Source organism: Sinohyriopsis cumingii, chromosome 10 (genome assembly GCF_028554795.1).
Source record: "Sinohyriopsis cumingii isolate HCF-2022 chromosome 10, ASM2855479v2, whole genome shotgun sequence".
Classification (NCBI taxonomy): domain Eukaryota; kingdom Metazoa; phylum Mollusca; class Bivalvia; order Unionida; family Unionidae; genus Sinohyriopsis; species Sinohyriopsis cumingii.
Genome location: NC_142970.1, coordinates 64,785,759 through 64,808,028, shown reverse-complemented (window position 1 = coordinate 64,808,028; position 22,270 = coordinate 64,785,759). Strand labels below are relative to the sequence as shown.

The following is a 22,270-nucleotide window of genomic DNA, read 5'->3' as shown; positions in this document are numbered from 1 at the left end:
TATTTCTTTTTTTTCGAAATATCTAGCTATCAAGTCGACACACATGTATCGATCGTCCAGATGTGATTTTATTGTTGTGGTCGTTACCATGCTGTTTAAATTCAGCTTCATTTCTCAAACTGTTGCATGAACCTATTCTAGAGGAATCGTACTTAATGCTTAAGTAGGTCACTGTGTAATTTTATTTGAGCTCTATCTCCTTTCGTTATTTCATGTATAATCGATACTAACTGCTAAAGTCACGGTGACGTACATTTCACGCTCAGTGATAATTTAAGTATTTTTTATTTAAATATTTTTCTCTGACAATGTTGACTGGTTGTCACACCGAATGACTATATTTATTTCCCCGCCTTATGTTCACTCATTGAATAAGTTATTTTAACATACCTTCTCTAGTCCAAACCGCAATATTGTGGGGTTTTGAAGAATGCAGCACCGAGGCAGAAAAGACAGAATTATATATATATATATATATATATATATATCTTACTCAAACATCTACTGTATAAATTAAATCTATAAAGTCGTCAACGGACCATAGTTCGAAAGATACTAACTCGTAAACTTGACGGAGCAGATTCACTTCTGCTGTTTTGTGATCAACAAGACTGTTCCAGTTACTAGTAAGAGCGGACAACCTACAGCTGACTCGATAGTCACCATATGGCGGTACACCGTGATCTCGTCCCCTGTTGATGTTTAATGCGACAAGGTCAAAGCTCGCCCTTGTAGAAGGATCCTCAAAAAGTCTATTTCTGACCGAATCTTCTACTAATCTGCAATGGAGTTATTATTGTTATTATTATTATTATTATTATTACGGCAAACCATTTAAGCAAGATAAGCACAATTGGCATTTTTGATTTTATCATGCATCTAATCTGAAGCATTTTTAATGTTATTTTGAGTCTTTCTAAACAAAACTTTATCGCGACACATTTAAAATATTAATTGTCCACATGCTATTGGCGAGATATATTTATCCTGTTACGTGTTTAGGCTCTTTCAAACATTATCAAGAAAAGTGTTACGACAACAAGCTTTGTAAAATTTAACAAATAATTTATTTCCCAAGTAAAACAAGGTAAAAATGAGACAAATCTTACGGTTTTACGAATCAAATCCAAAAATAATTCAAGAATTATCCAAGAATTAAGAAATAGAAGTCCTAATAATAAAAAAGTCCTAATGAAACTGAGTTCGAATCCTGATGGAAGCCAAAATGGAAGGCGATGACGTATGCTGTGGTCAGCGTTGTACTGACGTGTCAACATTTCTCTGTTGAATCACAGAAAATAACATTCCAATTTGAATTCTTTATAAATTTCGATAACTGTAATTGTCCAAGAATTAATTTAGAACACAAGTATTTCCAGGGAAAACAATCTTGAAATCCAAATAATTTGAAGAAAATAAAATACATAGCCCTAAAACTGGTCACAACATAAAACACTTTAACTTCCCAAGGCTTAAAGCACTAACGACTATCCCATCCTATCTCAAAACATCAATACGTCAAGCTAAAACGCAAAATAGATGCCAGGATGTGGGTCGATACCCCGGGAAAAAACAGAGTTTGAAACAACTGCTACATGTTATTTGTAACGTACTCCAAGTATGGCATATAGTCCACTTCATGAATCTTACTCTGATAAAGAATTTTAAAAAAATTAAAAAATTGTTTACCACAACTCTTGCGCAAGAAGCTCATATCTGCTACTTTCAATGCTCATTTTACGTCGTTTGCATGGAATGTGCAAAACAGTAATGAAAATTATATTAATGATAAATTCTTAACCAGCAATCATAGCAAGATAATTACCTACATTTCATCTTTTTCACCACGAATGTTAAGCGTAAAGGGCAGAAATAACAACGCCAAAACTAGGCTGTCCGAGTTGTAGTACATTCTGATCTGTGTTTGCGCTACTCTGGCCATGGTTGCGGTCATGTAACGTTTGCTGTTGCAATCATAGATTAATCTGGGTTACTCTCGATGTTGAACAAGTACACAAATCGTGGATAGGGAAACTCGCCATCACATAATCAATGTCATGAAAAAAAAGTTAACCGTTCAATAAATTAATACTTTTAATGAAATATTATTTTCTGGATAGAACAGAAACATACGAGTTTCAGGTAGAAATTAATTTGTGAAAATTGTATTCCTAAATACGTCGACCAAAGTTGTGTCCGCTCACCAAGAGGCTCACACTTCGGGTTATAAAAGTTCGGTCACATGAGATTCATTTTGAAAATACCGGCTATATGCAATGCTATTCAGGCAGTGCCGTTTGTTACCTACGTCACTGTGTTGCGGCTGATGTGAATTTAGACAGCACCTACCTGTCTGTTTCTGGGGAAGCTTCGCTTGTCATCCATTTTAGAAGTGCCGGACATCCCTTGTTCCCATTAAGAAATGTGAGATGTGGGTTAAAGAACGTCTTCACCAAATCAAAGGGACCCTTCTCAGGACCTGACAGTCTGGAATTGAGATCACTGTAGAGATCTTGATATGTTGGTATCCATGTATGTCCCATCCTGCGAAAAAAAAAAAAAGAAAGATGAGTGCGACCTTATTTCTCGCCAAAAAAACAAACTTACTCTCAGAAAATTAACATCGCACAGTGAGAAATTCTCATTCCTTCTCTCTCTCTCTCTCGAGATCAGGGGAGTGCACGTGTAGTGAATAGAAAATGATAAGTAAGATATAAGATACTACGTGCAGTCGTAGGTTAAGCTGGGACCAAACGGTTAACTTTTATCCCGTTTTTGCTTGATGTTTCAGCGTTAGACTGACGCGCGTGCTTAGTTTGTCATCTGCTCGAACTTTACTTAATCAAAACCTAACTTCCCGTATTAGCTGCTATTGTTCGGAGTGCTAACGTTGTTGTAATGTCGCCTCCCTTTGATACCGTAGCAATGTTGCCAGCAGGTTTATAATAGTAAAAAAAAATTCCTTCTATTTTGTAGTAATTTCCTACCAACAAAGAGTGCGCTTAATTTATGTGAAAATCTTATTATATGTTCTCCGAATTCGACAACTGGTTCTTTCTTATTGTGTTTCAGAGCCAAAACTTTCGTTGAAATAAAACTGAATTTTTCGTTTGTTTTGTAAAGATGAAAGTTATAAAAGAAGTCAGCTCGAGGAGTTTATATATATATATATATATATATATATATATATATATATATATATATATATATATATATATATATATATCAACAAACCCAAATAAAAAAGCTATTTTGTAAAAACGGATGGAATGTGGTCAAAGTAAGCAAGCATTAGTAGCTGGAAATCTAAGTCTTGGAATGCCATGTAACCGAAAACACGGACAGGATTAATGTTAACATTGAGACCAGTTACCATTAGATTGGAATAGATTATTCAGATGAATGGTTGTACCAATAGCTAAGCAATTTAAAACACCAGCCTTTATTGTAAGACACGAACCGTCTTCAGTGTGTAGCGCATACAGTGATGTCCTATCGCCACAACAACAATTGACCATTATAAATAATTTGATGGACCGTCAAAATACAATCTACATGTTTATGACATGTGACATATTATTTTTCTTTACATATCCAATATATAATTAGCGTCTTGTGACTTTCTCTTGGAGCATTTCTTTTGAGGATAAAGAGCCATCCGTTTTCTAAGACAAATTAAACTGCCTCTTTAGTAAACGATAAATCTCACGTCTAGTCCATCCAATCTCAAATACCAAACTTTTTTCGATCGTTGTACCATCGATTCGTAATTCTTTCCTACTTAGATGCAACTAAAACCAGTATTATCGCTACTATTAAACTCCCTATTCCCAAATTACTACCTTAGTTGTTAAACCACATCCATTTATTATTATTTGCTCGTTGACATTATAAAAATCCAAGAGATTTCAGAATAGGGTCCCTAAAATCATACAGCCCTATCTCGAAGACCGCTCCGGTGGCCTATTGGTTCGAGGGTACGCGTCAGATGCGGGAGGTCGTGGATTCGTACCACGGCTTGTAAAAATGGCACTAACAAGTGCCTCGCTAGGCGCTCAGCATTAGGAGGTTTGCGTTAGGACTGGTCGGCCTGGTGTCAGGGTAATGTGACTGGGTAGGACATCATGCTACATGTCTGCGGCGTAATACCCAGTGCTAGACATCACTATAAACTATCACACTGCAGAGATCTTAGCGATTTGAGTGCAAAATTGTTAAGCTACGTTAAAATCCAAATCACACATATACAGTCCTATCGTGCCTGTTTATCCCATTTTACAGACAGTTCCAAGGATCAAAACAAAGGTTGTTGCTATCTTTTAACACCCCACAGCAACATTTCGATCCGGTTGCATGATCAATCCTCCAGTTTCACAGCAGACATTATACCCATGCTCCTGTTATTTAACTACATTCAAGCTTCTCAAAAAGCACATGTTAATTTCACCGACCTTAAGAGCGATGATTACTCATAAATCACGGAAAGGTAATATGTACCGTTATCTGCCTTATCTAACGGTAATAAGGACAATGAAATGGAATAAAGTAGCCAAAGCTGCTCTACAGACACCAGTTTCCGAATGGGTTCCAGATAGAGACTTCACATTTTACACAAATCGACACGTACACTTGACATAGTAAAATAAGGTAACGAAAAATAGTCAAGCTTTGGACCCTCAAAACCAATATCGGAAAATGGCATCAGCCAACTAAAACATATTGCAAATGTGAGATGGGATAATACAGATCGCGAATAGGACACACAGTGGAGCGTATTTTGTCGGGTGCATCAGTGTCTAACCTGTAACGCAGATGTTAGTTTGCGTGAAGTCGCATAAGACCTATCCAAAGATGTCCCACCAAAGAAAATCTGGGAATTTTTCAACGAAGGTGGTTTACGTATTAACTTTTTAACGGACACTGTGGGGATTTATTTTTTCCCTTTATTCTTTGTTTTGTGCCTTTTAATCAAATATAAATTGGTAATTGGTACCTTTAATTATTTTATGTCGATGTGGTACATATATATATATATATATATATATATATATATATATATATATATATATATATATGGGGGGGGGGAGATTTGCCTTCCTAATTTATTTTGCAACTTATTACCCTCCTGGGAACTTAACTTTAACTCGGGACCGTATATTTTTATTTGTGCTGACGTGCAGTTACACTACATGCACACCCATATATGTGCACTTCTGACACTAAACAATTAGTTGGTGCCGTTTAGCCTCAACCCACTTCTGGCCGCACATGCTAAATATAACGCAAACACCTGCTTCGTATATCAAGATATGTTCTCTTTGATACCATGGTGCTCAAGATTATCTTTCAATTATTCTTTGTTCTGATATTTTAAATATTTACAACAGTTCAGAGTTCCTATTCCAAATATCTATGTTTTGATGATACTTAATCATTTGGATCTACTTCTGACACCAAATTGTTCTACACATCAACTTCTGACACCAACGTTTCAAAGACAATGTCTTATATATACTTATTTGTAAAACCAAAGTACTTGAATTATAGTCAGACGTACTAGTATTTTCACTCCAATATGTCCGCATGATAAGTGAAATATCACTAAAGTCAGTAATAGTTTAAAAACGATTTTCCACTTTTAAATATTGAAGTCTTTCATTTAAAAGAGACTAAGTTTAACAAAACGATAAATGGCATATAGTAACCATTTTAAAGCGACCCAGCCCTAAAAAGTAATCTCTTCCAACACGAAAAGTTTCAAGAGCAGTAGCAACTCTGGGCATCAATTTTTTTTTAAAACTTGATCACCATTTCACGGCAATGGTTGACAAATAAGAAAGAAACCGAAGTTGTACTAATTACTTTCTCCACATGCCGGGAATGGATAGCGAATCCTCGGCTGCAGAGATAGGAGACATGAACAAACCTGTAGGCTATTCCAAATTCATTTGAGACAGTGGCATCTCGCTTCCGGTCATAACTGAAACTGTAACCATTGTTGAGGCTAAGCAGGTTGTAGGTTGCCATAGTGTCCTGAGACAGAAAGGAGTTTAGGAATCCATTGTACACGATGTGTTGTATCTGAGCGATGTTGATCTTTCTCGCCTCCTGGAACAGCTTTTCCACAGTCCAGCCGAGATTTAAGGCCTTGAGTGCGTTCACGATTCGGTTGTGTTCCATCACGAATAGTGTATGGTAAGAAGCGAGCGAGGGCAATACATCCACTCTCACTTCACCTGTGGAAAGAAATCAAACTTCACTGTTTGCTAACTTTATTTAAAAATCGGATATCCTTTGTGCATTACCCAAACGTCTTTATCCTCAGATCTGATATACTTGACTCAGCTGGTGTGTGTGTGAGTGTGAGTGTGCGTGTGTCTGTCTGTCTGTCTTGAGAGGGGTGAGTGTTATGATGCATTCACGTGGAAAAAATCACAATGGGGTTCCACAAGGGATGCTGGACCTTTGTTGCGTTGACACCCCATTACAGATTGACACATTCAGTTAAAATGCCAATAACTCGTGAAAAGATTGTTAAAACAGCAGTCAAAACTTTAGGAATGATAAAAGAGAAATTAATGTTTTCGCCTTAATTGTCTTACCTCGTATTGTCTCATCTCTTTCATCTCCGGTTCCAATATATCGTGTGAAAAGATGTTCTTCTATTAATTTTTGCACAGATACAGAGAAAGGAATTCTTATCCAACATCTTTTTTTGTGGGTAAAATAAAGCAATGTTGCAGACAGATCTTGAACTTCTAGTCCTGACTGTCTGAACATAGCAGCAGGGAAGTTCTACAGACCAGACCGTTCCAACAAAGAAAAACCTTCTATGAGAACATTTTCTGCAGAAACCTCAGAAAACAGAAATAAACCTTTCCAGAAAAACTAATTTGCGTAAATTCAACCCCTAATGCAATTTTTGTGTGCGAATTATGTCATTCTGGACAATAGAAAAAATATGATTTTTCGGGGGGGGGGTGGAAAAATGATCGGGTGTCGATGAAGTTTGCAAGGGAAAGGCTGCGGATACTAATTTTACTTCACAATAAAACAATATCATTGAAAATAAGATGAGTCGAAAAACTAGCACAGTTGGAGAACCTCATTCTGCAAGATTAACACGAGAAGAATTAGCGGCAGTAAGGAAACTCATTCCGACAAAAAAATTATTTAAGAAAAAAGTTCGTGAGTATGATGATTCACAATATCATATTGGTGAGGTATCGTCAAAATGGTTGAGTCCAGTCACTGGAATTATCGAACAAGTCGCATATGGCAAACAACAAAAGGATAAGGAACTTAAAGATCTTGGGCTTATTCCCATGACGAGAGATATTGAGCAACATACCCAAGTGGTTCCGGGTCAACTTGAGCAAATTCGACACGAACAAGCACAAGCGCAAGCGCAAGCACAAGCGCAAGCACAAGCACAAGCACAAGCGCAAGCACAAGCACAAGCGCAAGTACAAGCACAAGCACAAGCACAAGCACAAGCACAACCTCAAAGGGAAAAAATAAAAATTTCGGGTTCCGATAAATTTACCGATGAAACTATCGCAAGAATAAAATCAATGAATCTGGATGAGGTTGTAAAATTTACTGTGGAAAATTTTGAGAAAAACAGACGAAAAAAACTGATGAAACCGGGTCAATCCGAGAGAATAACATACACAAATTGGAAAAGGTGGGTATATTATGCATACAATAATGTTAAAGTAGTTAAATTTAATGATCCAGAATATATTAAATTTATTCTTTTGGTAGGTACTTATGAAAAGACATACAAATCTAAATCATTATCGCCATCTTTGCCTTCATTTCACAAAGTTGAACCCGAACCAGAGAAAGTTGAACCTGAATTTCCAGAAATTAGACAAAAAAGAATCATGCCATCAAGATATTTTACCAGTGATACTCTTGAAAAAATTAGAGACCAAGATGAATTAATTCGAATCGCAAGGTTTGGTTTTGCAGAACCAGAAAAATATTTGAAAACAAAATATCATGATTTAAATATGACAAAAGGACAATGGATACCTATTGTGTATTTTGCTTCTGTGGAAAAACCTGTTGATATCGAAGATCCTGATTACAAAATTTTTACAAAAGAAATAAGACAATTAGATCAGGAAGAAATATCAAAATCACCCGAAGAACTTGAAGATGAACCTGAAGATGAACCTGAAGATGAACCCAAAACAGGAAGTGGATATACCATCTGTCCTAACAGTGTTGTCAACGACGTATCTCGCCTCGAAGTATTAATCGGAGGAAAACGAGCCGGAAATAACTCCCGTGAGATAGTCAACGAAGCCTCAGATATTTGTCAGCGATTATTTCGTGGTGGTATCATTGATTCTCACATTTACAAGGAACTCGTCGATGAGCTTATCGATTAAAATAACACAATTGAAATAACATGATTGTTCACAAATATCAGCGCAGACCAACACCGGTCCGCGTAGTTAACTCTCGATTGCCTGTGTACAAATATATCCACGGCAACGGATTCGGCGATATTGTTGGAAGTCTCGTTACGCGAGTAATACCTAAAATTGGACCAATGGTAAAACAACTAGGATTGAAAGCGATAGGAAAGATAGGTGAGACTGCTGTTTCTGGTATCGGTAATTTGGCTAGTAAAGGCTTCAACGCCATCAAAAATAAAATATTAAGTTTAGTACGTAAAAAACAACCCGTCAAATTACCCATTACCAGCGAAATGCCACCTGAAGTCAGTAAGGCCATAAATGATGCGGCAAATAAAAAAATAAATGATCTAGCACAAGAAGCTGCTGTAACAAATCTAGCGCAGGAGGTTGCTAAGACAAATATTGCAAATGAAGTTGCTAATACAAATCTAGCAAATACAAGTTTCATTTCAGGCGATGGTCTTCGTTTTAGACGATATTATTAATAATAAATGTTCGCACAAGTGTCAAATGAAGTATTTGACATGGATGAACCAGTAGGTAGGGATACATCAGTGCGAGATTTCCAGTATTTCTCGTACGATACAGTTGAACCCAATTCAAGAAATCGGAAGGAAATACAAGTCCACGATACAACAAGATATTTTCTTCCATCTGAGGCTTATATCGAATTTGTTGGAAGGCTTGTTAGGACAGACGGTACCGACTTTGGAGCGGATTTTAAAGTTGGATTTGTTAATAACGGAATTATGGCACTATTCAATAGCGCCATTTACATGATCGATGGAAAGGAGATTGAATCAATTACGAATAACGTTGATATAGCAACGACGATTATAGGATTAGCAAGATACTCGGATGATTTTACCAGATCAGCCGGTCCTAGTATGATGTTTGTGAAGGATAATACTAATGACCCCGATCATTTTCCGTATGTCGTCAGACAACCGAATAATCGTGCTGATCCTCCTGTTATTGCTCAAGCTGTTGGTCCTACTCCTTTCGAAGATATGATAATTAGCGTTAATGATCGTTACAACCTTGGATTTAATGTGCGAAAGAAAATGTTAGTTGGAAATAGTCGAAGATTTTCCTGTGCAATTCCATTATCTCATATTTTTGGATTTTGCAGACATTTTAGAAAAGTTATTTACGGAGCAAAACATACGATATCTTTCGTTCGAGATGCCAATGATGACAGAGCCATCTGGCGAGCAGGTGGTGCAGCAGCTGATATCGGTAGAGTTGTCCTTGAAAAATTTACTTTGTGGATGCCAGCGATAACACCATCGATGATCATAGAAGAAAAATTATTATCATTTATGAATCAGGGAGGAAAATCCATAATGTCTTGGTTGACAACGATGACTGATTCTATCGAAAATATTAATATGAACGGAATATTTACTTGGCGAATTGCGTCACAACAAGGCTCGTCCGCACCAAGACATATCTTTGTTGCTATACAAAATATGGCTAGATACAATCAAGAAAATAGTCACATGATATTCGATAAATTTGGGGCAACAAACGTATCATTGAGAATAAATGGCCAACAGGAGCCATCCGAGGAAATAGCTATCAATTTTGATAATTACTCCACGGCACGCGCATATCATCGATTACTAAGTTTCATGGGACGCGATCAAAATATTGATACGGGATTGCAAATATCACAATTGGATTTTAATACTCTCTATCCCATCTATTATTTTTCCCTGGAACATCTCGATTTGGTAAAACAGTCGGTTGTCGATATTCACTTCAAGGCCAGAATTAACACATTTGGACAAAACGCAAAAGCCATTGCGGTTATTCTCAGTGATAGAACAATGTTTCTGGAAGGCATCAGCGGTAGAATGAGAGTCATCGACGCACCCGTAGAAAACATGTAACAAATTCCAAATTTAGATAAAGTGATTATTAATATGCCATACGATCACGTCAGCGTAACTCTGACCCCCGGTCAGGTGAAAAAACTTCATGCAGCAACAACAGCGCGACGAGGTTTAAGTTTAACCTTAAAAAGTAATCAACTTCACGGTGGACCTAACAAACTATCGTTAACTAAAAATCAACACGGACATTTCACCAGAGCCAGATCAGCAAATACTGGTATTCGCCTGAATCTCTCAATAGGAGCAATCAGAGATATGATCAAAGTGGGTGGTATTTTCCCTCTATTGGCCGCTATTCCAGGATTGATAGCTGCAGCGGCTCCCATGATTGCAAAGACAGTAGGATTAGGTGCACTTGGAGGAATAGGTTCCGTATTGGGAAAAAAGATCGTTGGAGGAAGATATCGCAAAAAAAAGGGAGGGATATTCCCTCTTCTCCCTCTTCTCGCAAAATTGTTGCAGCCGCAACAAGGATCCGGCCTTTACCTAAGACGCCCCCCATACGGATCCGGTCTAAGTCGAGCCTACCAGCCTCAAATTTAGATTTAATTAGTGAAGCAAAAAAAAAGAAAATAAAATTTTTCAGAGGCGTATTTATGCGAGATCAACTACCAGATAAACCAAATTCCACCGAGACAGGAATAATAAATCTAGATAAAAATTCTGGTCCTGGAACTCACTGGGTTGCCTACGCGATTAATCCTCGCGAAATCATTTATTTCGATTCATACGGATTAGCACCGCCAAATGAATTTATCAAATACGTGTCAAAACTAAAACTTCCAACTTGGTATTCAACACTTCCAACACAAACATTAGCGGATCCACCAATATGCGGTCCAGAGACAATTAACGTCCTTGATGCAATTTCAAAATCATCCAATCCTTATCGCAAAATTTTATTTGAATATACCGTAGATAAATATCATGGTTGACATTTACGGTAGATCTCTCTTCAGAAAAGAAAAAAAAGATGCAGTCGACATCGATACATCAAAGTTTGCAACCAAGAGTGATATTAATAATCTTTTATCGCTGTCAGAGGTGGATCCTGGCGAAGTTGCTGTATTTCAAAATGCAGAAGGGCGATTACAAACTAGCAACGTCAAAATAACTGATATAATTAAGCGAGACGAATACCGCGATCACATTAGTCAGTTTACTCGCCAATCGGAGATGGTATTAAAATCTATTGCTGATATCGCCGATATTATAGCAAAGTTACCCCTGAAGGCCGATAAAGCATTACACGACGATCTTCAGGATAGAATGACAAAAAGACTTAATAGGCTAAATAACGATCTTAAAAAACTTGACGATGCTTTAGATAAATTTAGCAAAAAATTTGACGAGAATATAAAAACATCCAGTGATACTTCCTCCGCCGCAAACGAACTAGCAAATAAGAAAGCCGATCAAGCATCACATGACGATCTTAGCGAGAAAATAAAAAAAATCAACGAGGAAATTACTAATATTCTTGCCGAAATTAACGAAGTAAATATCTCGATGAGTCAGAAAATCGATAAAACATCAATCGACGATCTCAACAAAAAAATAAAAAAAATCAACGAGGAAATTACTAATATTCTTGCCGAAATTAACGAAGTAAATATCTCGATGGGTCAGAAACCATCCATCGACGATCTCAGCAAAAAAATCAACGAGGAAATTATTAAACTCGGCGATGTTGTTGTTCCTGAATTTACCAGGGGGATTAACGCGATGCAAGTACAAATAAAATCCATCAACGATGAAATTAACGTGGTACGTGAATTAGCGCGTCAAAAAGTCGATACATCAACGTACGACGGAGAAATTCGAGATTTAAACACGAAACTTCTCGCTACAATAGCAAAGATTGACCAATCCGTCGATAAAACTGGTCACGCCACTGACGTAAAGCAATTAGGTAAGGAAATTATCGAAATAACCACAAAAATATCGTCAATGAACCTTGGAAGATTATCGCGAATTTCGATACCAAAGGAAGTAGAAACAAAAAATCTTACCTGCAGTGTGCCACTTGTGGTAGAGGTACGAAAAGAGGCATGGTGGACACCCGTGAATAACAAATTTAAATTTAAACCGCCAATTAGTGGATATTATCGAATATTTATTCAATCTCCGATAGGTTTTAAAATAATAGCCGCAGGTGGTAAAATTTTTGGTGAATTTTTTAATTATATTATGTACACAGGTTACGAGAATACATTTGTGCTGGAACCACCAGATAGAACCAATATGGGACCAATTGGTTATAGTATAGTTTTCGAATATTTAGCCGAAGATATTTCGGATTATGAAAGGTTATTTTTCCCTGTTGATTTGGAATGATAAATAACTAATAAATGAACGCATCTGATTACCGTTACAATCAGGCGCGATCATGGCAGGATTCGTTGCGAAAACAACTAGACGATTATCAAACAAAAATAAATAAATACCAGCGCAAATTAGTTATCATTGATGTTGCAGTGTACGCGGTATCAGCTGTGGTCGCTGGTGCAGGAATAATTCTATCCGCGGTAACAATGATAGCGCCAATCGTTGCAACAATAATAATCTCGTCAACAACAGCAATCGCGGGTGTTCTTAATATCATCGCAAAAAAGATATCCTCGTGCACAAGTGAGAAATTATCTTTGTACAAAAATAAACTAACTAAGATCAATGATGCGTACTCGAAGTTATCATCGCTACTTTCTGAGAGTCTCAACGATGGTATTATATCCGATCTAGAATTTTCTTCAATGATTAGTATTTACTCGGAGATTGAACAAATGAATATTAATAATGTCCGAGTTAGCCCAGATCGTGACAAACACGACACCGCCGACAACAACGTTAATATCGCTAAGTTCAACGAAACCCGAGTTTAGTATTAATTTCTCAACACCAATTAACGTCAACGAAATTGCATTAACACAGTTGCGTGTCTACAACAGCTGGCCTAATGTTAGATCGAAATCATTCGGTAATTTGATGCCAAATAATTCACTTGTTTTTGCAAATAAAAATAAACCCGATGGAACACCCGATTGGATCATCGTTGGTATACCAACCGGTAGTTACGAAATTGATCAGCTGAATAATGAGTTTACTACTAGAATATCAAATTTAACCGGCGATGCTACTCCGGGAATAAAGATATCTTCACATGATCCAACACTATCGTCAATGATAGAAGTGAAATCACCGTACGTGGTAGATATTTACCAATCATCGATCAGGAATATATTAGGTTGGCCCGAGGTCGCACCTCTGATGAAACCAAAGAAATCGGATGTTATTATTCCAGGTTGGTATGATGAAACCCTTCCAGAACTACCGGAACCAAAAAAGGAAGATTTTACAACCGACGAAGGATGGTATGGAGATATCAAACACAAGCCTCTGATCCACAGCGCCATCAATCTCATGAATAACCACAAAATTAACCTAGTAATATTCGCTTTCACTTTTATTAACGAAAGAATTCTCTCATGGCTGCCTCTTCCTAAAATCCCCCCAGATGTGAAAATCTTCGACGCTACCCACATTAACAGGATAATAGCCCCCATAGACGGTATCTTGGTAAGAAGAACACTAGACGAGTTTATTCAAGAACACGAATTACAATTAAATTTATTGCGAGGATCATTTCATGAATGCATCCTAAATAAATCTAGTTCATGTAGCGAAATTATAAAGCACGTGAAAATTTTAAATCAACTCGCGAATGATATTGAATATTATCATGATATGTTTATTCGGGCGATAGTCGACGATATATCAATTGCCGACTATGTTCTTCCTATCAGCAAATTCGAGTTGATCAAGAACTCGGGTGAGAAACAAAAATTCATGAGAGTATTTGAATTAACCGAGGAAACACTGCCAAATTTCAAATTTCCTAATTCTGATTTTGATGCGATGAGAAAATCCGTCACTGATACCATTGATGATTTATTTCCGAAATTATATGCCGCATGGACCAAAAAAATACATTCAGAATTGATTCTTAAACACAATAACGATCCTGACAAAGGTGGACGACATATATCGCCGGGTATCGTTAATATAACGGAAGTTATCGCGATTTATCTTCACGCGGATGTTGTCGAGGGTAGCTACAACGTGGATTCGTCAGAATCAAATCAAGCTCATCAGGGTTTTATATTGTATTCGTTTTCACCTAGCGCATCTCCTGGTTACTTGATAATCAAGGAGCCAATGAATCCGTTTTACCTGCGATGTCATAATCGATTATTGACAAGAATAAATTTCAAATTAACGGATCAGAAAGGAAATTTACTTGATATACGCGGGGAAACTGTGAGTATCAATCTTTTGGTGAAATCGTGAGAATCAGAGATTTTTAAATCTGTCCACGGGAAAAAATAGGCGAAAAAAAATAAATAAAATCCAGGGAAATTTTCAAAATTAATTTTTTTTTTTGTTTTGTGGAATTAGGAATCGGAAGATTCCCTAATTTTGTTTTCATCGACAAGTTTTTTCAACTGCCTGACACGCGAACTTGTAATTTTTCTTGATTCGTATGCGTCAGATAAAATCAATCTAGCATTCTCCACCAACATCGATAATTTAACGAAATCCTCAATGCGATCATCGTTGACTGTAGCTAGTGATTGATACATCGCAATTTGGATTTTCTTTATTAATTTGTATTCGGACGGCAATGTGTATTTGTATTCGAGTTTTCCTTGAACAATCGTCTCGAATTCTGATCTGATTTTACTTGTATCTAGATCCGATGGAAGATTTATTTTTTTTCTCAAGTCATCGATAGCTTCGATGATATTGCTTATGATTTGTTCGTTCATTATATTAATTTTGTAATATTCAATTATTCTTCAAAATCTTCGTTATCTGAGTCTGGTATTATTTGGATGTAGGTGAATCTGATCCATGCGTCGGAATTATATGAAAATGTAGCATGAATTTTTCCTTCTGCTACTCGCCATACTGTGATGGAATTAATTTCATAATGTTTTGCAGCAGCATTCATTGATTCGAATGCAAGTTCTTCGCCTGTTTCCTGATTTATCGATTTGACAGATTTAGCGAATCGCGAACCACCTGTATTACCAAAGGCGCAATTTTGACTCTGGGTTACCGCTCGAAGGTTATTTAGTTTGTTATTGAGTTTATTTCCATCGATATGATCAATAACAAGTCCAATTTCTATTGGTCCTCGAAAACACTCGTAAATGAATCTGTGATTATAATATCTTGTTTTGGTTTTGTGGGAGGCGGTGAAGCTGAGATAACCCGAATTAACAACACTACCAATACAATTTTTTGTTTTGATGTGTCTGACATTACCATCGGCAGATGCCTCGTATCCAATGATTGTTGGATGTGATCTATATTCGTGTGTAGGAATCGTTGATTTTGAATCCATTATATAATATTTATATGTCTAAATCGAAATTTGCCTTGAATCTATTAATATAATCTTCTTCACATTTTATCACTGAGGAAGATCTTCTTTCATAATATCTCCGTAACTCACGATATTTTTTTCCTCCACAGGAGAAACATAAACGCGTTTTTCCTCGGGTGCCAACTTGACAAACTAAACATCGCTGTGGTCCTTTGCTGCCTCGTCGAATTGCATATATATGAGCGCCACAATATTCACCTCTGCAGGATTTGTCGCATGATTTTGTTGATCCGACTGTTATCCATGAACATTTATTCATTATATTTAAACATTTGTCTAAAATATAATAATGGATTTATTTGATCTTGATGAGGCAGAATTTATCATTCCTGAAGTTGATCGTGCGAAGAAGGAATTTTTCGATGATGGAGCGATTCATACCTGGTCAACTTGGAAAACTAACTTCGTTAATGCTACGATGAACCTAGAGCGAGCAAAGAAGATAATCGATCATATAAAAAACTCACATGAAGAAGAACGATTTATCTTTGGAATAAAATTTATCGCACAAATGCCTGATGATACTTGGATCATTCGCGATAAACGAGACCCAATACGCGGTGGTAAGAAAAATGTTGTTCTTGATAAGAATTCGAAACCAGGATTGTTATTGGGAATCGACGGTCCTTATTATGCTAGGGCGTATCCATCTAGTGCTGTTGTTTATGGAATTTATCGGCTGAATAATAATCCTGATGTAAAAAATCTACCTGCGATGAAAGAATCGCCGATGATAAATTGTGTTGCCGAGCGAGTTATCGAGCACATGAAAAATACCCGACGCGGATCTGGCTTGACTCAATTGAGGTTGGATAAAATTAACTCATGGGCGAAGACGGTTGTTAATGGTGCATCGATTGACGATGTTGCTGTGTTGAGCAAAAAACTTAAATTTCCTATTACGGTTAAAACACTATCGGGTGAAATATTATATTCATCACCGTATAGTTCTCGAGGAACACCAATCGAAATTGTTGATCATAATTCGCACGCGTGGTCACAGTCGGTAATGATGTTCCCGAGGGATCGTTCTGTTAAATTTTATCCCGTAGATTCCGGGAAAGACAATTCCGATGCAATGTTTAGGTATATCAAAATATTAGCCGCGTCCGATCCAATATCGGTTTGGTTATTTTCGAGCGAAGAAAAATATGATCAATTTATCTTGCCGCGCGGAGATATTTACCGTGATGAAATATTACACGAATCGATGAAAAATATCGCAGTGAAGTATTCATCAAATCCGGATCAGTTATTAACGAACTGCTTTACTGTTCCATCTGTTACTGCTCATGCTGCTAGAGAGAGAAACTCGTGGAAACCTACAAGGAACGAATTTCTCACTGATATTCAACTTAGCTGTATCGAATACGGCCATGGAGGATTGTGGAATACCAAATATTATTTCGAAGATATGATTTCCGTTGACATGAGCGCGTGTTATCCTGGAAGTTTCCTCGGATATGGCGATTGTGCAGATTATTTTGCTAAATTTGGTCATCCAACCAGCGATATGACAAGGGTATCGATTAACGGACCGTTACCCGATTTTGTTATGACAGGATTCGCTCATGTTACTTCATTCGAGTTTGCTGAAAATTTGCATAAGATTTGCTATATTTGGTTTGGTCGGCATTTATCTCAGCGAAGATGGGTCCCTACGGTATTGTTGAGATATATGCTGGATTCGTCGATGTTAATATCATTGACGGTAAGTGAAGCGATTATATCGTATAGAAAGCAGACCGAGGTGTGGTTGCCGACAGATTGTGAAAATGCGAAAGATATTGGAAGAAAAATAATTGGTAAATTTACTCAAGGAGGATCAGTTGATCATAAACATCGCCACGCTAGGTTATTTATCAATGATGCCGAGATGGATTTTATTATTGCTGATACAGTATCGCGTGGAATATTTTGCAACAGAGAAAATATTATTATTGATGGAACGAAGTTGGGTACCGTGATTAGTTATCTCGATGGAGAATCAGCGCAATATACTCATTTAAGATCATCGATGCTAGCTTATGTGAGTATTAATTTGCTGTCGATGATAAATAAATTTTCTGATATCGCGGTAAGAGTTGCAACGGATTCGTTTTATATCGATAAGAAATTTCAACACAGGCTGGAAAATTTAATCACCGATGGTTCCTGGGGAACTTGGAGAATAAAAAACGAGGATATTCTAGATTATTGCGAAGACGCTGATGTGGAAGATTGCGATAAGTTTCATAAGGATAAATACGATGAAGTATCAACAGCAGCATCTGCGTTCGATCCGATTTCACGAAGTAAATTTGTCTACATGAACGGTCCTGGCGGTAGTGGTAAAACAACACGAGCAATAAACTTATTTTCAAACTCTGATATGATCGTGTTGACTCCAACTCACAGATTAGCGAGAGAAATAAGACAACGCGGCGTTAATTCTTGTACGTATCATAGTTATTTCAAGTACAGTGGTGGATTGTGGGATTCGGCTCGCATGGGAAACAAATATATCAATAAAATTATAATATTTGATGAAATTTGTACGGTAAGTCTTGTCACGTTAAAATCGTTCCTGGGTTGGCTGGAAGAAAAAAACACCGCAGTAATAATGTGCGGAGATCACGGCCAACCAGATCCTATTGATGGTGAATCTCCTCACGAGTGGCTTAGGAACTTTGTGGATTATTATGAAGAGATTGATGCTGATTATAGATCTAATGATATTTTACTGACCAAGTTTAAAAAAATGATTCGATTACAACCTAATAAATTTCAATGCGATGTAATGAGAAAAATAATCGACGAGACTTCGATGGATAATTTTCTAAATTTGTGGCGTCCAGATCATCTGATTGTTGCTAGCAGAAAAATTGTTCGCGATGCTATTCAGGAAATGTTATTCAAACTTCATTGTGAGAAATTTCCAACATTGCAGGTACCGTTGTGCTACAGGCCCGCTGATACCAGGAAACAAAATATTAATGTTATTTTGCCATGCGGAGAAGAAAAAATAATGGTTTTGAATGATATTATTTTCGTTGATATTAATCTTGTCAATGATGCGATAAACGCGGAAAGATCTCCATGGAAACTCGGATACGCAGCAACGATACATTCATCGCAGGGATTAACAGTAGATGGCCAGGTCTGGATAGTCGATGATAGAATTTCCTGGTCGAATTTAGTTTATCTAGCAGTTTCTCGAGTAAGAAAATTATCTCAGTTAGGTAGAATTAAATTTCACATTAACGACGACGGTGGTAATTGAGTATCCTTCGGTATTATTTGTAATTCCTCTTTGGTAAATCCTCGTTGTGGTGCTGGCGAATCTAGAAAATAAATTGCTGGTCTTCCTGATGATCTTGTTACAGCTGATATTTTATGTGTCGTAACGCTCCAAGTTGGATCAGTTGCTCTTTTTCTGCCACCCTCGGCTTCCCCCTCCTTATATAAATATCTTACAATAACACTACCTAGCACAGGCGGATTTGTGGAACTTCGCTTTAGTGGTATATTTAGTTTTGTAATTGCAGTTGCGGGCTTCATTGATATTGTTCGTGTTACTTCGTTATTTAGTGCGTTAATCACGTGAGGTAATCTTGTTACCCAATCGTGAGATCGTTTATCTTGGATAAATTCTCTCGCGTACTGATATCCGAATAATCGTTCTGCAAGAGTTTTATTGAATCTTTCAACGATAGCTTGATTGTGATGAACACCTACAATACCGCGACGGATTTTAACATTATTCTTTTTCATCAGTGAAGTAACCGCGCCAAGAAATTCTCGACCTGGATCAACCTGGAGAAGTTTCGGCCATGTTAATGGAGATCGTGAATAAATTTCGCTAAACGCCTTAGCAATCTCTGTTGCTGTTTTATTCGATAACGGTTCCGCTTCCTTGTATCTGCTAGCGATATCAACAACCGTCAACACGTATTTATATGTGACTCCGTCGACGGTATCGTAAGGAAGAAACATTAAATCAGCCTGATGGACTTCATTAGGGACGCTGACAGAGAAACTCGCATATGATATTTTCTTAGGCGGAGGAAGATAAATTTGCCAAACTGCTTGTCTCGATAACCACGATTCAGCGACAAATTGCTTTACTTTTGCTGCCTTGGCAAGTTTGGCTATTGCTGATTTTCCTCGCCAAAATCCTCGCGGAGAATAATATATTTGCTCCATTATAAATTACCAGCACCTAGTACTAATTTACCTTTCATTGCTCCTTTTATTAACCAAGTTGCCAATTTCTCTTTGAAATTTTTATCAGGAATAGCATCTATTGCGTGAATTAATTTAATATCAGCGAGATGTCTTTGTTGTAAATCTCCGCTGCGATATGCAAGATCGTGATAGTAGCATGCGTTATCGATAGCGTTTACTGGATCCTCGCCAGGATTTGGTTGATTATTATCGTTAAGTCTTATATCTAGCCTTGTACCAGGTCCGCAGTAATTATATCCTGGTAGATGCTTCTCTCCGGGATATTTCGCCCAGGGAGCTCCAGGCAGATTTGTTAAGGAGGCAGCGATGTCTCCTCCGGTTCTACTTTTTTTTTTACAAATCTAAATTTACTTGTTCCACAAACCGCGCATTCTCCCTTAATTGCATTCCTGTTGTTGCGTGTAACGACTTCGATTGGATTTATCGTAGCAGTTCGAGTGCGACACTTAACACAATATAGATCCATGTATTCTAATAACATGAATGTAATTGATTTTTCAGCCACGAAAAAACGCGAGCAAGTAAAACACACCGCGGCATTACCAAATTCGATAAGAATGATAATCATTGGACCGTCGGGATCTGGAAAGACACAATTGTTATTGAATTTGATAATGCGATGGCTAAAATGGGACAAATTGTATTTGGTTGCGCCATCTGTTGATGATCAAAGATGTTATCAAGTACTGAAGGAATTTAGCGATAATACTGAAGAAGGAACAATAGAATTTATAACGGATATCAATGAAGCTCCATCGGTAGAAAATTTAGATGGCGATGTTAATAATCTTGTTGTTTTCGATGATGTAATGCTGGATAAGCAAACTAACCCAGCTAGGATATTTTCGCGTGGCCGACACAAGAATACCGATGTGATTTACGTGACACAGCGATATACGCAAATTCCAAAGGTTATTAGAGACAATTGTAATATCTTATCAATGTTCAATGGCGTTGATACTCACACGCTAAGAAACATTCATCAGACTTGGTGCAACGGCGATATGGATATAAATAAATTCAAAAATTTCTTCAGTCACGCTCAGGCAACACCACACGGTTTTGTCACGATTAATCTTCATGATCCTCGTAGTAGGTATCGAGTCGGTCTTGATCAGATTTACTCATAAATTTGCAGCCTTTCCCTTGCAAACTTCATCGACACCCGATCATTTTTCCACCCCCCCCCCGAAAAATCATATTTTTTCTATTGTCCAGAATGACATAATTCGCACACAAAAATTGCATTAGGGGTTGAATTTACGCAAATTAGTTTTTCTGGAAAGGTTTATTTCTGTTTTCTGAGGTTTCTGCAGAAAATGTTCTCATAGAAGGTTTTTCTTTGTTGGAACGGTCTGGTCTGTAGAACTTCCCTGCTGCTCTGAACATACATACGACCACTGATATCGTTATATCAGTGAGTGATCCACCCCATCAACAGCAGAATGGTTTGAAAGGGGCAGCAAAGGCAGGCTATTTCTAGATATGATTCCGGAAAAGATAGTTGGCCCATCTGCTGCGGCTGGTATCTGACAGTTAGACACTCTATAACAAATTTATATTGGACCTCCAACAACTTTAATCACGAGCTGAATGTGAATAATTTCCTATTTGCATTTTTATGGTAATATTTTAGTGGCTAAGAGAAGAAGGCAAATACAGGATTTACAATAACACGTACACAATTTCAAATTTGAACAATATGGTCAGAACATACCTATTAATGTCAAACAATGAACATTTTTTTCAAAAATGAAACAAGAAAACACCACTATGTTTACAGGAAAAGATATGATAACGAGAAGGTACAGTATTGTACTTTTCTTAATGCGGAAGGTCTATTTAGCAGTGAAATTGGCCATCAGAGCAAGGCACGATGCATAGGTTTTTGGGTGTCCATTTCCACAAAACAAATAATAGTTGTTAACAATGTAAGTGTGTTTGCGCTCATTTGCAGGTAAATTACTATTTTCTGCATGTGTACTATTTGAATCACGGTATTATAACACAATAAGTATACAAGGTAATATATATATATATATATATATATATATATATATATATATATATATATATATATAAGAGATTGGTAACGACTGTTACGACCACAGCTACTAGATAATTACCTCACAACTGAACCTAAGGCATTTTTTCCTTTGCAAGGATAGACATGTAGTTAGATTGATGGATGGATAAAATACACGTATATCTACATACGTGCACACGGGAAGTATTATAAATAGTTCTGAATACTAGCGCGC

The 22,270-nt window shown here is 37.1% G+C and overlaps 1 protein-coding gene across 1 annotated transcript in view; it reads right to left on the bottom strand.

Annotated features, from left to right (window-relative positions):
* The window catches only part of LOC149790279 (salivary peroxidase/catechol oxidase-like), a 37,327-nt gene that overhangs the window by 5,750 nt on the left and 9,307 nt on the right, over window positions 1-22,270 (bottom strand). The window contains exons 10-12 of the mRNA XM_089972324.1: window positions 5,927-6,236; window positions 2,350-2,544; window positions 561-779 (exon numbers count right to left, since the gene is read on the bottom strand). Of these exons, the coding sequence (XP_089828450.1) occupies window positions 561-779; window positions 2,350-2,544; window positions 5,927-6,236 (724 nt within the window). The remainder of the gene's footprint in view (window positions 1-560; window positions 780-2,349; window positions 2,545-5,926; window positions 6,237-22,270) is intronic.